At 38.5% G+C, this 16,095-nt stretch overlaps 1 protein-coding gene across 1 annotated transcript in view; it reads left to right on the top strand.

Annotated features, from left to right (window-relative positions):
* Nucleotides 1-16,095, top strand: part of Ttn (titin) — a 263,679-nt gene that overhangs the window by 93,637 nt on the left and 153,947 nt on the right. The window contains 21 exon segments of the mRNA XM_028763034.1: nucleotides 526-813; nucleotides 954-1,241; nucleotides 1,710-2,000; nucleotides 3,688-3,975; nucleotides 4,542-4,634; nucleotides 4,735-5,020; nucleotides 5,869-6,052; nucleotides 6,628-6,717; nucleotides 6,820-7,087; nucleotides 7,215-7,475; nucleotides 9,274-9,483; nucleotides 9,696-9,773; nucleotides 9,872-9,898; nucleotides 10,292-10,351; nucleotides 10,569-10,652; nucleotides 12,711-12,788; nucleotides 13,710-13,757; nucleotides 14,358-14,759; nucleotides 15,173-15,232; nucleotides 15,622-15,699; nucleotides 15,869-15,946. Coding sequence (XP_028618867.1) covers nucleotides 526-813; nucleotides 954-1,241; nucleotides 1,710-2,000; nucleotides 3,688-3,975; nucleotides 4,542-4,634; nucleotides 4,735-5,020; nucleotides 5,869-6,052; nucleotides 6,628-6,717; nucleotides 6,820-7,087; nucleotides 7,215-7,475; nucleotides 9,274-9,483; nucleotides 9,696-9,773; nucleotides 9,872-9,898; nucleotides 10,292-10,351; nucleotides 10,569-10,652; nucleotides 12,711-12,788; nucleotides 13,710-13,757; nucleotides 14,358-14,759; nucleotides 15,173-15,232; nucleotides 15,622-15,699; nucleotides 15,869-15,946 — 3,540 coding nt within the window.

Below are 16,095 nucleotides of genomic sequence, written 5' to 3' on the forward strand. Positions count from 1 at the left end.
TAGACCAGGTTGAATAGGTTGAACTCCAACTCATGAACCAGCCTCCTACCTCTGCCTCTGAGATTATAGGTGGTTTGGACTGTGACATCTGGCCCCTCTCTTTTTATGCTCTTTGTATACAGGGAGATGATCAAATGTTCACTTGGAAAGATCATGCTACCATTTACCTCTATAAAACTTAAAGAAATACAAGTGACTTACATTTTTAAATTCACCCCATACCCAGTCTAATTCAGGTTGTTAGAAGGTGACCTAATAAGCAGGAGTTTCTTCTGGGTGCCAGAGACAGGCCTCTAGCTGATCAACATTTTGTTGACTTTTGAGTGTTTGTTTTGTTTTGCTTTGTACCTCCTACTTAAGCATTTTCTCCAAGAACCCACATGCTACTTTTCCAACTCCAAGTTAATTCGAGACCTCTTAATACCCTCTCATATTTTTAAAGACATTTCCTGTACATCAGCAGAACGGCTCTGACTCAATTTAAAATATCCAGCTGCATTCACTGCTTTAATCCTGTCCCTACAGAGCAAAAACTTCCGCCATCCTTTTCTCGACAACTAAGAGATGTGCAGGAGACCGTGGGATTGCCAGTGGTCTTTGAATGTGCTGTAAGTGGGTCTGAGCCCATCTCGGTGTCTTGGTACAAAGATGGCAAACCGTTGAAAGACAGCCCAAATGTACAAACATCATTTTTAGACAACATTGCCACTCTGAACATCTTTAAGACAGACAGGAGTCTCTCAGGCCAGTACTCTTGCACTGCTACAAATCCCATCGGCTCTGCTTCTTCAAGTGCCAAACTCATCCTCACAGGTTCGTGAATCCTTAGACGTCTGTTGCTATAATGGGATTTTTTGTAATCACATACAAACTTTAAAGAAAACATTGCTGTTTCTTCCATGGGATAGCCCAAGTCTGGAACCTGAAACCTTGTCCTTGTGATCTTTCTGTAGAGGGGAAGAATCCACCCTTCTTTGACATCCCACTGGCGCCTGTGGATGCTGTGGTGGGAGAAAGTGCTGACTTGGAATGCCATGTCACAGGAACACAGCCCATCAAGGTCAGCTGGGCCAAGGACAACAGAGAGATACGAAGTGGTGGAAACTACCAGATCAGCTACCTGGAAAACAGTGCTCACCTGACCATTGTCAAAGTGGACAAAGGTGACTCTGGACAGTACACCTGCTATGCTGTCAATGAAGTGGGGAAAGACTCCTGCACAGCCCAACTTAATATAAAAGGTAGAGTTTATTTTGCATGGGGTCCAATGGAGGGCAGTCATTTGAGAGTGTAACCTAGTAGCCTTAATAACACCAGGCCTCTTACAATGGCTAGATTTCTAGGTCACATCTAAAAATAAGTAACATGAAAATGTTTACCAGGCAATAAGTTTTCATAAGGAAAAACTGATGTCATTCAGTCTGTATTTCCTAGAAGCCGACATGTCATCCTCAACCATGAGACCAAGTCTTTCTTCTTACAAATCCCTGGTTCTGTAAATGCTCATGAATCATTTCAATCTGCCATGTGGCAAAAAACAGCCAAGAATTAGCTGTAGGAAGAGGAGTCACTCAGGAGCATGACTTGCTATGCTGGATTTGACTAGCTCTCCGTGATATTTAATTAAAGCAGGACTCTCTTCTCTTGAAAGCCTCATAGTAATAATGTACCTCTATATCCTTTTCATTTATCTTGTTAATTTCTTACAGAGCGCCTCATCCCACCAAGTTTCACTAAAAAACTATCTGAGACAGTAGAAGAGACAGAAGGGAATTCATTCAAACTCGAAGGGCGTGTGGCAGGGTCCCAGCCCATCACCGTTGCTTGGTACAAAAATAATGTAGAGATCCACCCGACCTCTAACTGTGAGATCATGTTCAAGAACAACGCACTGCTGCTGCAAGTCAAGAGAGCCAGCATGGCCGATGCAGGCTTATATACCTGCAAGGTGACAAATGACGCAGGCTCTGCCCTGTGTACATCATCCATAGTCATCAAAGGTTAGTTGTCTTCAGAGCTCTGGCCTGGTATATTTTCCTTCACATTCTACCATGCACTTCTGAAATATATGCTAAGTGTAGAGCATCAAACAAAAATGTATATTATTTAATGGATTGCCATAATTCCACATGTTTGCTGAAAAACATATTATTCATAATTTTGTTATGTGATCCCCCCCAAGGTAGATTTCACTTATTCAATGGACTCAGATGTCAGAGTTCCAAGTTGTGTCTGCAAATTCTCTCACATAACTAGAATCCAAAGCCTTTTTGACAAGTGTGCACAGGTGACAGGTATTTCAATGAAATTCATTTATTTTGAACATTTTTTAAGAAATCATAGCATATTACACTTTAATTTGCTTATTCCCAGATACAATAAGAAACATTTCCTTTTGTTTATAAATAATAATTTTTAATATTTATTACTCTTATATTTTGGCCTACAGTTGAATAGTAATCCCATTCAAAATGGTAAAATTTGATCCAAAACCATGATTTGGATAGAAGAATATTATATATTGTAAAAAGATATACTTGAACACAAAGCTCTTATTTTAAGGAAGCAGTCTCCATCATTTCAAACCTCCTGTACATGGTTTTCTAACTGTAATTACTTTAGACAGATAAAAGTTTACAGACTACCATGATTATTGCACAAGCCCACTTTCTGGGAAAGCAATGGAATGATCAGCACAGGGGAGCTGCTGGCCGCCTCAGAGTGTACTGGATGAGCTAATATCATTAGTAGGTTACTATTGTAAACAGCTCAGTATTGCTGAGTTGTCTTGCCTACAAATTTGAAGATTATCATCTATATGATAAAACCAAAAGCATCTAGTTTCAGTGCATACATGAAAATCGAAAGTCTATTTTGAGTGGAGGCTTATTCTCACGATGGCTTTGCTGTTGGATAGACACTTTCTATGGAATGCTGAGTCTACATTTATGTAGTGGTTTATTAAAGCAGTCAATAGCAGAAGTTGTAATCAGGGATGTTGACTTATTTTAGCTATAGTCTCAATTACTGTGACAGAACATGACATTGTGGGTGTCCATTTGATCAAGTCACCCAATCCTGTGTTTATTTTCACTTGAACACTAAGTTTTAACTCTTACTTTCTTTGGTCTAGATCTGGATTTTTTTAGGGTAACTGTAGATGTATTTAAAAATCTAAAACTGTACATCAATAATATCCACTAAGATTTGGGTGTCTCCATAACTCCGATGGTGGCTTTCTTCCATGGGCATTAATAATCATTACTGCTTTACATGAGGGGAATGCCCTCATAAGCCTTTAGGTTTTAAAGTTTGGTAAAAACGCTGCTGCCTGTAGTTTTAAAATAATCAAAATCATGCCACACTGTGCAGACATCGACACCAGCACCAGCGTAGTATTTGCGGAGCTTAATCAGGACACAGATGCTGTGTTGGTTTGTGGACAGCTTGGCAGCTGTTCTTTGCTTGTTTTTAAATCTGTCTTTTTTTCTATTTTTTTGACCCAACAAATGTTAACAACTTCTCAAAGAGGAACAGATTCTGACTTATAATTCCGTCCACCACAGTGTCCACTATCACCTGTTGGGGGAAACTGTTGTGCCCTTTGTACATTTCTTTTGTGAAACATAATATATCCCTGGCTCTATGTTCTCTGTCCTTCTCATGAAAATGCCTTTTCAATTCCAGAGCCTAAGAAGCCACCTGTGTTTGACCAGCACTTTACCCCAGTAACAGCCAGCGAAGGTGACTTTGTGCAGCTCAGCTGCCATGTGCAGGGATCTGAGCCCATTCGGATCCAGTGGTTGAAAGCTGGGAGGGAGATAAAGCCTTCGGAGAGATGCAGCTTCAGCTTTGCTAGCGGGACAGCCGTGCTGGAACTCAAGGAGACGGCTAAACCAGATTCAGGAGATTACGTGTGTAAAGCTTCCAATGTGGCTGGAAGTGACACTTCAAAGTGCAAAGTGACCATTAAAGGTACAGATACCGGAAAGTGTGATGCACATGACGACAGAAACTGCCCATGGTGGTTAGCTAATTATAACTTAAATAAGAATGGAGTTAGAGGTGTTAGACCCAGGTTCTGTGCCATTTGTAATATGTAGTCCTCCTAGTGAAAGTATCCAGTGATTTAATGGAAAGACTGTCAATACAAAGTATTTAAAGTTACCTAGAGATCAACAGCCTCATTCTTGAAACCCTCACAGCATATCCACAGGGATCTATTCAGTGTAGTTCCCAAAATGATGCTCTGGTGATGTGATGTGAAGGAGCTTGCTGTCATAGCCTAGAAAAAAATCTATACAATAAGGTCAAGGTCAAGTCTATAAATTCCAGACTGAATGCTAGTGATCCATTAGACTTCAACCTCCTTTAGCCGTCACTGGAATGACTGCCTATGAAACTGCTTTGTCACTAATAACTCATAGCTAGTGAGTTTGGGGAGCACACCCTAAAGCTCTTAAAGTTTGTATTACACACCAGAATATGTATTACAATTTTCAAGTTTTTAAACTAACAAACCATGGAAATGTGTGTTTCAGAAAAACCAGCCGCGGCCCCAGCAGCCAAGAAAGCCGCTGTGGATGGAAAACTCTTCTTTGTGTCAGAGCCTCAGAGCATCAGAGTGGTGGAAAGTATGTGTACAATAGCCTGTTATGTGCTGTGGGTTCAATTTCATGAGCACCAATTCAGCAAGATTGATTTTTTAATACATTTATTTTCACCACTCCTTAGAAACCACTGCCACATTTATTGCAAAAGTTGGAGGTGACCCGATCCCAAATGTCAAATGGACGAAAGGGAAGTGGAGACAACTGAACCAAGGGGGTCGCATTCTTATCCATCAAAAGGGCGATGAATCGAAGCTGGAGATTCGTGACACCACAAAAACCGATTCTGGCTTATACCGCTGCGTTGCCTTTAACAAGCACGGTGAAATTGAAAGCAATGTCAACCTACAAGTGGATGAAAGAAAGAAGCAAGAGAAGATTGAAGGTGACCTTCGCGCAATGCTGAAAAAGTAAGTCCTGTCAGAACTGTGAAGAGGACTTCTTATTCACAGAGGGTCCTTAAGGAGCCATGGGCCTGGTGCTAGAAGACTCATGGTATTAGAGAACCTATACGGCTCATCAGTGGATGACGAGCTAGTTGATCATGTTTAGGTGGAATTTAGTGATGGGATTTGTTTCAGAATGAAGATAAGAAACAGAATAAGATACATCTAGAAGCTTTCAAGCAAAAGGAAATGCCTAAATACTATGTGTCCAAGTCTGAAAGACTTGCTTTTATGAAGATTTTTTTAATGCTACAGCTTTCATACATTAATTAGTTTAGGCATTTCCATAATCAATAATTTCAAAATAACTTGTGTTTCACCATAATTATTGAATTATTGAATCACTCACCTTTTCACAGTTCTTTTAGATAATGTGATATTTGAATAAAGTTTTTAGTTGATATTTCACATAGCTATAATTAATTGAGCTCCTGGTTATAAGGTTAATGAACATGTTTCTATATTTTTTTCCTCTCTTCAACTCACTGATCAGAGTTCAACACTATAAAACAATAGCCCAATATTAACCCATTCTACCACCACACTGACTTATTGTTTGGTCAAAGTGGTAAAATTAGCATGTAAAATTCATTTCTTAACAAAGAATTTATTTTTCTTAATTTATTTATAACTTTATGACACAAATTTATCAAATTTACTTATTTCTTAATAAAAATTTATTTCTTAATAAAGAGCATTAAACTGTTGCATAGTGAGGGAAGATACCAAGACAGACCATCTTGGGTCATGACAGACAGCTCAAACTCCTAAGCAGAAGGCAAATGATTGATTTTAACTTTCTTTTCTTTTAGGACTCCAGCACTAAAGAAAGGATCTGGGGAAGAAGAGGAAATAGATATCATGGAGCTTCTCAAAAATGTGGATCCTAAGGAATATGAGAAATACGCGCGCATGTACGGCATTACCGACTTCCGGGGCCTCCTTCAAGCATTTGAGCTGCTGAAACAGAGTCAGGAGGAAGAGACTCACAGACTGGTATGGCCCTTGGTCACAGCTTTATCCTAAAGGAAAATCCATATTCGAGACACCAAATGTCTTTCATATTAATCAAATGCCTTGAATTCTCAAGACATCAAATTTCTAGGAGACAATTTACTATAACCTGCTATAAACCTTACTGTAACCTAACAAACATCAAGAATGGAAACCAGAGGGCTGGAGAGACGTTTCAGTGGTTCAGAGCATGGGCTGCTCTTCCAGGAAACCAGAATGGTTTCCTAGCACCCATATGGCAGCTCACAATTGTCTTATAATCTGGATCCAGGGAACCTGATGCCCTCTTCTGGCTCTTGCCAGTACCATACTTATATGGTGCGCATCATGCAGCCAAGCAAAACACACACACACACAGAAAAGAAAAATAAACCTTTAAAAAATGCCAATACATATAAATAAAGATAAATCTTCAAAAAGCACCAATAAACATAAATAAAAATAAATCTTTAAAAAACATCAATATACATAAAAATTTAAGGAATGGAAGCCAAGCGTAGTCATGGACCTGCTAATTCAAATTTTTGTTCCTAATGTATTACTTTTTTTCCTCTCAGGAAATTGAGGAACTAGAGAAGTCAGAGAGAGATGAAAAGGAATTTGAGGAACTTGTGTCATTTATTCAGCAAAGGCTGACACAGACAGAGGTAAAATGAACTATGTTAATAATAAAATGTACAAACTTATCACTGGGGATTATAGGGAAGGAATAACTAACACTAACACGTGTTAATTCTTTCTTCTCCTAGCCTGTCACCTTGATAAAGGATATTGAAAATCAGACAGTTCTGAAAGATAATGATGCCATCTTTGAAATTGACATTAAGATTAATTACCCAGAAATCAAGCTCTCCTGGTACAAAGGAACTGAAAAGCTGGAGCCCAGTAACAAATACGAAATAAGCATTGATGGTGACCGGCACACACTCAGAGTCAAAAACTGTCAACTTAAAGATCAGGGCAATTACAGGCTGGTCTGTGGGCCCCACATCGCTAGTGCGAAGCTAACTGTGATTGGTGAGTTAGAAGCCATTTTAAAGCCTTGTGAGAGCATTGTTGAGCACTTCTGCCTATGATGCTGATGCTGAGCACATCTGGATACACTGATGCTGAACACTGTGTGTTCATTCCTGTGTTGCCACAGAGCCCGCGTGGGAGCGGCATCTCCAGGATGTTACTTTGAAAGAAGGCCAGACTTGTACCATGACGTGTCAATTTTCTGTACCAAATGTGAAATCCGAGTGGTTCAGAAATGGCAGAATCCTCAAACCTCAAGGCAGAGTAAAAACAGAAGTGGAACACAAAGTCCACAAGCTGACCATTGCCAATGTCCGTGCAGAGGACCAGGGTCAGTATACCTGCAAGCACGAAGACCTTGAAACTTCAGCAGAGCTCAGAATCGAAGGTGGGTGAAAAGCTGGACAGAGAGCATCAGCAAATTCAGTGCAGGTCGCTGAAGTGTCACTCTCAAGTAAACCCAAAGAGCTCATGTGTCCTTTCTCCCACACACATGACACATTTGTCCTTGTGTCAAAACTCATTGATTCAAAAGGAAAATATCCATCCAAACACGCATTTCTTTTAGACAAAAAAAAAAAAAAAAGATTTTATTCCAGACTAACACATGATCTTTTTAATGGTCGTTTCTTCTTAAAAGCTAAAGTTTATAATTTTCATATTTATGTCTATGGTTGCTAGAATAAAATCTTGGAAAAGAAAAGAAGTTGTAAATACAAATCTAAGGAACTGGGATTAGGAATTGCTACTTTTTATGGGACTTACTTTGACATTAGGGGTATGAAATTTTATAGATAAAATTAACAACATATATGATGAGTAATGGCTTTTTTAAAAAAAAATACTGATTTTCTTTAAAAATTCTGTTTCTACTGTCTGAATCCCTGAAGTAAAATTTCTGACTCAACGAGCAATAATATGTAATTTCTTAATTGTTACATTTTAGGGAACTAACCTTAAACTATCCAGAATTTTTTTTTTTTACTGTCGTATTATTTGGTACCATTATAATTGTTAGAATTATATTAATCTTATGTTCAGAGGTATTTCATGTTTCTGAATTATTTTACACTGAATATTAGTGCCTCATTTTTAAAGTTAAAAATTTTTAAATAGCTTCATATTGGGGTAAAGTTTTAAATCCTAATCATTTTAAAATAAGTAAATGTTTTAAATATCTTCATCAATGACAAAGCTCACCAGAACATCATTGCCTGACATGTGCACATGATACGGTTACATGTGTAGTCTCAGACTTCCACACAAGTCTGACGGGAGGTCTGCTCACTCCTAGTTCAGCTCCTAAAAGCACACTATCCCCAGGGGGATGGTGCCTTTATGTTTACCTATCTGTGCATAGAAAATGGGTTTCTGAACTCTGGAGAGTTCTCTGAAATTTAGAATTGCAAATTTCCCATTGAATTTGAAATCATTCCCCAGGGAAATCTTTATAGAAAAGAAAATTCTAGGTCCTAAATAACAAAAACATAATTTTCTCAAGAAAAGAAAGGGTTTGCTAAGGAATTGAATGTAGGGTTGTTTATGTGTACCCCATTACGAACCTTCTATTTCATGAACAGCTTTTGAAATTTAATTTGACTTTGGGTTCAAATCTCCCTGTGGTATTTCCTTCATATGAATATTTTAAGAACTCCTGGGCATTTCTTTACACTGTCCACTATCCATTCTGTAGGAATGGCCTGAAGAATGGGACTAGTTTGGTTACTAATACAAGAATGTGTCACTATTGTTCTGCACTTGCATTTGGGTTTCTGATTCTTTTCTGTTATTTTATAAGTGAATAAAAATAGAAGCCAAGCACGGTAACACATACCTGCAACCCTGGGTATCTGGGAGGCTGGGGCAAAAAGATAAAACGTTTGAGGTCAGCCTGCAAATCTTAGCTATACTTCATCTCAAAAAAAAAAAAAAAGAACAGGGGTGGCATAGCACTTCTTTGTGAGGCCCCGGTTCAACAGTAATGCCCTCCCAAAATGCTAATTGCACTGGGTTTGGTGGTACACATGTTCACCCTTTAATTCCAGAACTTGAAAGACCAAGGCAGTGGGGATACATAATGAAACCCTAGCTCAACCACCAAGAGCTTTAAGTATCCGAGAGAAATCACATCAGCAGAGAGATTTTTGTCTATGCAGCCTAACCTTGCATCCTTTGTATTCAAACAGCCGAACCAATTCAGTTTACAAAGCGCATACAGAACATTGTGGTGAGCGAGCATCAGTCTGCTACTTTCGAGTGTGAAGTGTCCTTTGATGATGCCATAGTTACCTGGTACAAAGGACCAACAGAGCTGACTGAGAGCCAGAAATACAACTTTAGAAATGATGGCCGCTGCCATTACATGACAATCCACAATGTGACCCCAGATGATGAAGGTAATTGCATGGACAGTTTGCCAGTGAATATATAATATAATCCTCACCTGCACCATCTTCTGATATTTCTACCTTTATGCTTACATTCTACAATCCTTTGTGACATACTTTATAACATGAGGAAAAGGCAGGTAGAAAGAAGTAAGCACTTTATATTATATTAACTAAAGAAGTGTATTGGGAAACTAACATAGGATGATTATCCTCTCCAGGTGTCTACTCAGTGATTGCTCGGCTGGAGCCCAGAGGTGAAGCAAGAAGCACAGCAGAACTGTACTTAACAACCAAAGGTGAGGGCGGGTCACATGGAGGACACGCTATAATCCTAAAAGCAAGCCTCTTGCCCAGACAGTTCTACATATAATAACACTCTCTTCTTCTTTTGCAGAAATAAAACTTGAGATGAAGCCTCCTGGTATGTCATTATTATTTATAGTAATATAACTATTATTAATTTTTGCTTACAGTAAGTTGAGTGTAGTTTTATAAATACAGAAACCCAATTAAAATACACGAAGTTGCCATTTCTCTTTTTCACTAAAATGCTATTTGGTAAAATAATTTCAAGCAGAATACTATTATACTTAATGAATTTGGGGAAAATGGACATGGTGAAGTTGTTATTCGGAGCACACAAAAAGTGTGAATACAGACTTAAGCAAGGTCTCCTGAGCATCGAACTGTGTGCCACGTATGTTATCTCATGAGTATCATCCTGTCTGCATGCCCCATGGGGTTGTTGGGAGTGACCGAACAATGCACGTACGTTATCAGCTCCCCAGTGCTCATCACTACATGTTTCTTTCAGATATTCCCGACTCCAGAGTTCCTATCCCAACCATGCCAATCAGAGCAGTCCCACCGGAAGGTAAGATCCTAGCCTTAGCATCTGGGTATAGAGAAGTAAGATTCTACTTCATTGTCTCTACTGTAAAACCAGAAGAAGCATGCAGTTAATGCTATAAATAGATACTGGTGTCAGTTGTTCTGATTAAACCTTGAATTAATAAACAAAATGCATGGGATGTCTCATAAAACAGGAAATTAGAACATGATGCTGATAGGCATTTTTTTTTTCTTCTCAGAAATCCCTCCTGCGGCTGCCCCTTCCATCCCTCTTTTGCTTCCATTACCTGAAGAGAAGAAGCCACCACCAAAACGAATTGAAGGTATTACACTTAACTGAAGTGGTAAACCTTAGAATTCCACTGTCTGGCCTTGAAAATGTGACTTCATATCACTCGTGCTCCCTCTTGTGGTCAAGAAGTTAAACTGACTTAAAACTGTTACTCCTGCTACATGGTTTGAAACTGAAAATTATCAGATTAACCCAAATGTTATGTTTACTTTTAAAATACTACAAAGGAGCTGGGCAGTGGTGGCGTACGCCTTTAATCCCAGCACTTGGGAGGCAGAGACAGGCAGATTTCTAAGTTCAAGGCCAGCCTAGTCTACAGAGTGAGTTCCAGGACAGCCAGAGCTATACAGAGAAACTCTATCTTGGGGAAAAAAAAAAAAAAAATATATATAAATAAAAAAAATATATATATATATATATATATATAAAACAAAGGAATCACTTAGATATAGGTAAAATTAAATTTATTTTAATGCCCTCAACTATTATGCCTAACAATCAATATGATAATAATAAAACCAGTTTGTGGGGCAGCTTATGGAACTATACCATATTAGTTGAGAAGCAAACTGAAAATTGTGGTTTGTTTTCTCTTCAATTATACATCTAACTACTCTTTGTAAGATACTATTTATGCAAAAATATAGCTGAGAATACCTTTGACATGTTTGGCTGGGTCTTCTGTGGGGATTTGTTTGTGTTTGTTATGTTAACTAAGGAGTGAGGTAACTAATAAACTAGGCAGTAAAGTTTCCAGCTCAGAAGGCAGAGACAGGACAATTACCACAAACACAAGGCCCATAAGACAAGGCAGATGGGACTATATAGTAAGTCCCTGTCTCAGAAGCAAAACAAAACAGACAAGCCCTTAAACATACAAGGAATTAACCATCTCAAATGCTAAACATTTAAGCAGCTGTAAGGCACTATTTGTACCCTGAAGCTGTATAATCCAGACAGCAGGTTGCCTGAGACTCCCTAGGGCTACAAATTCAAAGTTGCTAGGAAAATTCTCTCAGCATAGCCAGAAAACATCTGGTCAAAGCCATGTTTTCCTATAACCTGGTCACTACCACTATAATAACGTCATGGGACTGACATCTGAGTCCCTTAATGCCTGCTACAATAGATATTAAAATGTTTGGTCTATTTTTCAGCCAGTTCCAAAGAAATTCAGTATTTTTCATCCAATTTTGTGGCTAATACACTTTCTTTCTATATTTTTGTTTTGTTTTGTTTTTGTTTTTTTTCAAGACATGGTTTCTCTGTGTAGCCCAGGCTGTCCTGGAACTCACTCAGTAGACCAGGCTGGCCTCGAGCTCAGAAATCCTCCTGCCTCTGCCTCCAAAGTGCTGGGATTAAAGGCATGCGCCACCACTCCCTGGCTGCTAATACACTTTCAATAAAAGAAAGAAACATGTTTGTAATTTATATGAGCATCCTTGAATATATTTCATCTCCTTGTGGCACAGAGAGGAATAATCAAAAATCATAAATTAGATTCCATAATGTTTCTATGGTCAGAAGCAGTAATTTCTGTTTAAAAAAAAAAAGTGTTGTCCTTTAAATGGAAATGTCAACATGACTGCTGGTATTCATTGCAAAACGTGAGAATTTAAATCAGATGTTTAAAATCATAGGGTGTTCCCTGTTCACAAATGCTAACGGCCACAGTCAACATGGTTCAGAGCCATGATCAATAAATACCCCCTTGCAGCAGCAGCCATACCTCACACATGTGACAAGGGTTAAACTTTAATTCTCCTATTCCATTTGCTGTTCCCTGACAGTTTTGTTTTCCACACCCAAATGAAACATAGAGGAGAGGCCATACCTGCTCTCCTCCTGATCTTCTGATAGTGCTAACTCTTGTCCATCATACGATCAGTGGACATATAAAACCACAGTATATATTCTACCTAATATATCTAAAATCTCTCCTCTCTCTCTGTCTCTGTCTCTCTGTCTCTCTCTCGCTCTCTCTTATGTTTTAGTACAAGATTTTTCTGAAGCAAGAATCTCACAATAAAGTTTATTTTGCTCTCATCATGAAAACATTTACTTATATCTGACTTTTTTTTTTTTTTAGTGACCAAAAAGGGTGTGAAGAAAGACACCAAAAAAGTTGTTGCAAAGCCCAAAGAAGAGGCACCACCACCACCACCAGGTATTATAATAAACTTTAAAAGTCAAATAAAAATTTAATTAAGATAAGGCTTTAAGGTTTTCACTATGGAAACCTAGGAATGTAGGAAGCAGGGAGGGCAAGAGCTGGAGTTCTGAGGCGGGAAATCCCCTCATCTCCCTCATCCTCTTGGAGTCCCATCTTCCCGAGTCCATGCCTGCCACTGGCAACTGATGGCACAAACAGAGAGCATTTGCTGTCTATAGCTGATGACTTGAAGGAAGCCTTCAAATCAAGGTCCCACTGCTCTTCCTGACCACATCCTCCCAGAAGGAGTTCAGTGGTTAGTGCTACATACTGCTGCTATAGCCCAACTCAGGATCCTCCTTGGTTTTCTTGTCTTACCATTTGAAGACAGAAAATGGCACAGTTAGAAGAAAGGTAATATATCTTGGAGGGCTTATGGAAGACATTTAGATGACTAGTGTAAAAAATCAGCTCTAACCCTCTTGACACAGAAGGAAAGCACTAGCAACCTCTCACCCAGAGGCCAACACAGGCGCAGACACTGACCGTCACACAGGCTTTCCTGAGTGGTCCTTTTGAAAGCACGGATGTTTGGTGAACTTTAAAGTTAATAACTGAAAAGAGCAAAGGCGTGAGCGTTAAGCACTAGACCCTCTACACATTCCTTTGCTATTTTTTCTACGTCTGAATTCTTTCAAACTAGCCTAAACTAAAACGAAACCCCAGGCTCCGGGTGGTTTGTTACCCTGATTTGTCATAGCAACTCATATTAGCTTGGTTTGGAAACAATGGGGGCTCTATGCTGCTCCTGTAAGGGATGCTACATGAGTAACAAATCATTACGCAAAGGACCACGATGGTACTCTAGATCAGTAAACATTAAACAACACACAGTCTAAATGTAAGCATGCGCTTTGTGTTTTTTTGAAGTTCCAGAAGTTGCCAAGAAGCCTCCACCTCCTACTCCCATGATTCCAGCAAAAGGTAAGTAAAAACAGGAATTATTAAGCATTTTATAACTTACTCCTGAAGTTCGCATATATTCTCTTTACTGTTTTTAAATATTAGGCTTCCCGGTTATTGTAAAATTTTCAAGTCCCCTCGACCATTGTGAGAAAGGCTGGAAACAATGGCTATTTCCTAGTGCTCTTCCCGGGGAAAGGGAGCCACAGATGGAAGGGGAAGAGCCCCTTCTAAACTTTACATTATAATCCATAAAGTATTAAGGATTTATAAGTAATATTGATCTCATGCCTCATGGGGAGTTACTAGGAGCTCTCCAAACTGGAGTTCACATAAAATGATAGAAGGTATAATAATGTGAAACTATCTATTCAATCTATACTTTTGACACTAGAAGAAACCTCAAATAAGAGCAAAGAGCATTTTGATACTGTCATGTTGCCTAGTTAATAAAGTAGAACCCGTACAAAGCAAACCACAAGAGATTATCAGCCTAATACTACAGCATCTGTGGTGCTTGGTACTGAATGACTGTGGTTTTCCCTTGGATAAAGCTTTCCAATGGGTGTAATTAATATGATTTTTCCTTCTCTTCCTCCCCCTACTCCTTTTGTCTTTCAGCGTCTGAAATTATCGATGTGTCCTCTAAGGCTGAAGAGGTAAAAATAACAACCATTACCAGAAAGAAAGAGATTCATAAAGAAAAAGAGGCTGTGTATGAACGAGAGGAAGCAGTCTATGAAAAGAAAGTTCACATAGAGCCTTGGGAAGAGCCCTATGAAGAACTGGAAACGGAGCCATACACAGAGCCCTATGAAGAACCGTATTATGAAGAACCAGATGAAGACTATGAAGAGATCAAGGTGGAAGCTAAAAAGCAAGTCCATGAGGAATGGGAGGAAGACTTTGAAGAAGGACAGGAATACTATGAGAGGGAAGAGGGTTACGATGAAGGGGAAGAAGAGTGGGAAGAGATTTACCACGAAAGAGAAATAATTCAGGTTCAAAAGGAGGTTCATGAAGGTATGCATCCACTGGGTGGATTCTTTCTCTACACCTCATTTTTGCTCCTTTTGATGTTATTACTTGGTGTATGATGGGCATGAAAGAGAAGATGATCACTTTGGTTTCTCCAAGGCTATGGATCTTTAATCCATTGATCACTAGAGTAGACATCATCTCTAAGTGAGATGATGCTATCTCATTGCAGGTTGAACCACTTAACCCCAGTACTAAGGCTACATCCCAGGTGCCTTGATACTTAATTCTGTCATGAAACTTTGTATTAGACTTATGTTGGTCATACCCTCCCCAACATGAAGAATTCCTTACACAATACTAAATTATTCTTAGCTTTTTATCATCTTCAACAAACAACAGCCTATTAGAATTGACTGATTTAAGCATCTCTGTTTATCTTGTGTTTTTTATTAAAGAATTACATGAGAAGAAAATCCCAGCCAAAGTGCCTGAAAAGAAAGTACCACCTCCCAAAGGTATGTGTTTAGAATCATTTAAATAAGCCAGAGTATTCCGGTCCTTATCATGGCTTGTTTGTCAAGGATGACTGAATCAACAGTTAAATCCAATAGGCACAACTTCTTCTCTAAGTTTATTGTATCTATGAATTTTCTCTTGAGAATTTATATCTACTCAAAATAGCAAAAAAATATTAAGATAAAAGAATCTTACAGTAAAATTAAAGTAAATATAAACAGTTCCAGGAACTCGTGCTTAAGGTTGAAAACACCAAACCTGCCTGACTCTAAAACTGTTATGTATATCTGTATACATATTTACATACATATGTGTGTATGTACAGAGCAAGAGAGAGGATTTTAATAGAAATTCTAAAAGTACTGCAATTTCTTTAAAATATTTGCAGTTGTAAAGAAGCCAGTAGTTGAAAAAGTTGAAAAGACTACTCGGAGAATGGAGGAAGAAAAAGTTCAAGTCACCAAAGGTATCGATACCATTTAAAGAATCTTCTAGTAACATGTACATAAGTGATCTGCTCTCTGATATGTGCTCACCATGTTATTTATATAGTTATCCAAGCTGACATATTTTTGATATTTTGTACTATGAAATATCTTTCACAAATACAAATATATTTGTACATATTTTTAAAGTACCCGAAGTTTCCAAGAAGATTGTTCCACAAAAACCTTCCCGGACTCCAGTGCAGGAGGAAATAATTGAAGTGAAAGGTATACATCTTTATTTAAAGCTACAAGATCCGATTATTGAAGTCTGTGCATCTGGATATCTGAACATATTGCTAAATTATCCAAAAGCACCATGAATACTTTTCAGTTTGTGTAGTACACACTTTATTTTGGATTATACCTATGTATAA

This window comes from Grammomys surdaster, unplaced genomic scaffold (genome assembly GCF_004785775.1).
Source record: "Grammomys surdaster isolate TR1022 unplaced genomic scaffold, NIH_TR_1.0 136, whole genome shotgun sequence".
NCBI classification, from domain to species: domain Eukaryota; kingdom Metazoa; phylum Chordata; class Mammalia; order Rodentia; family Muridae; genus Grammomys; species Grammomys surdaster.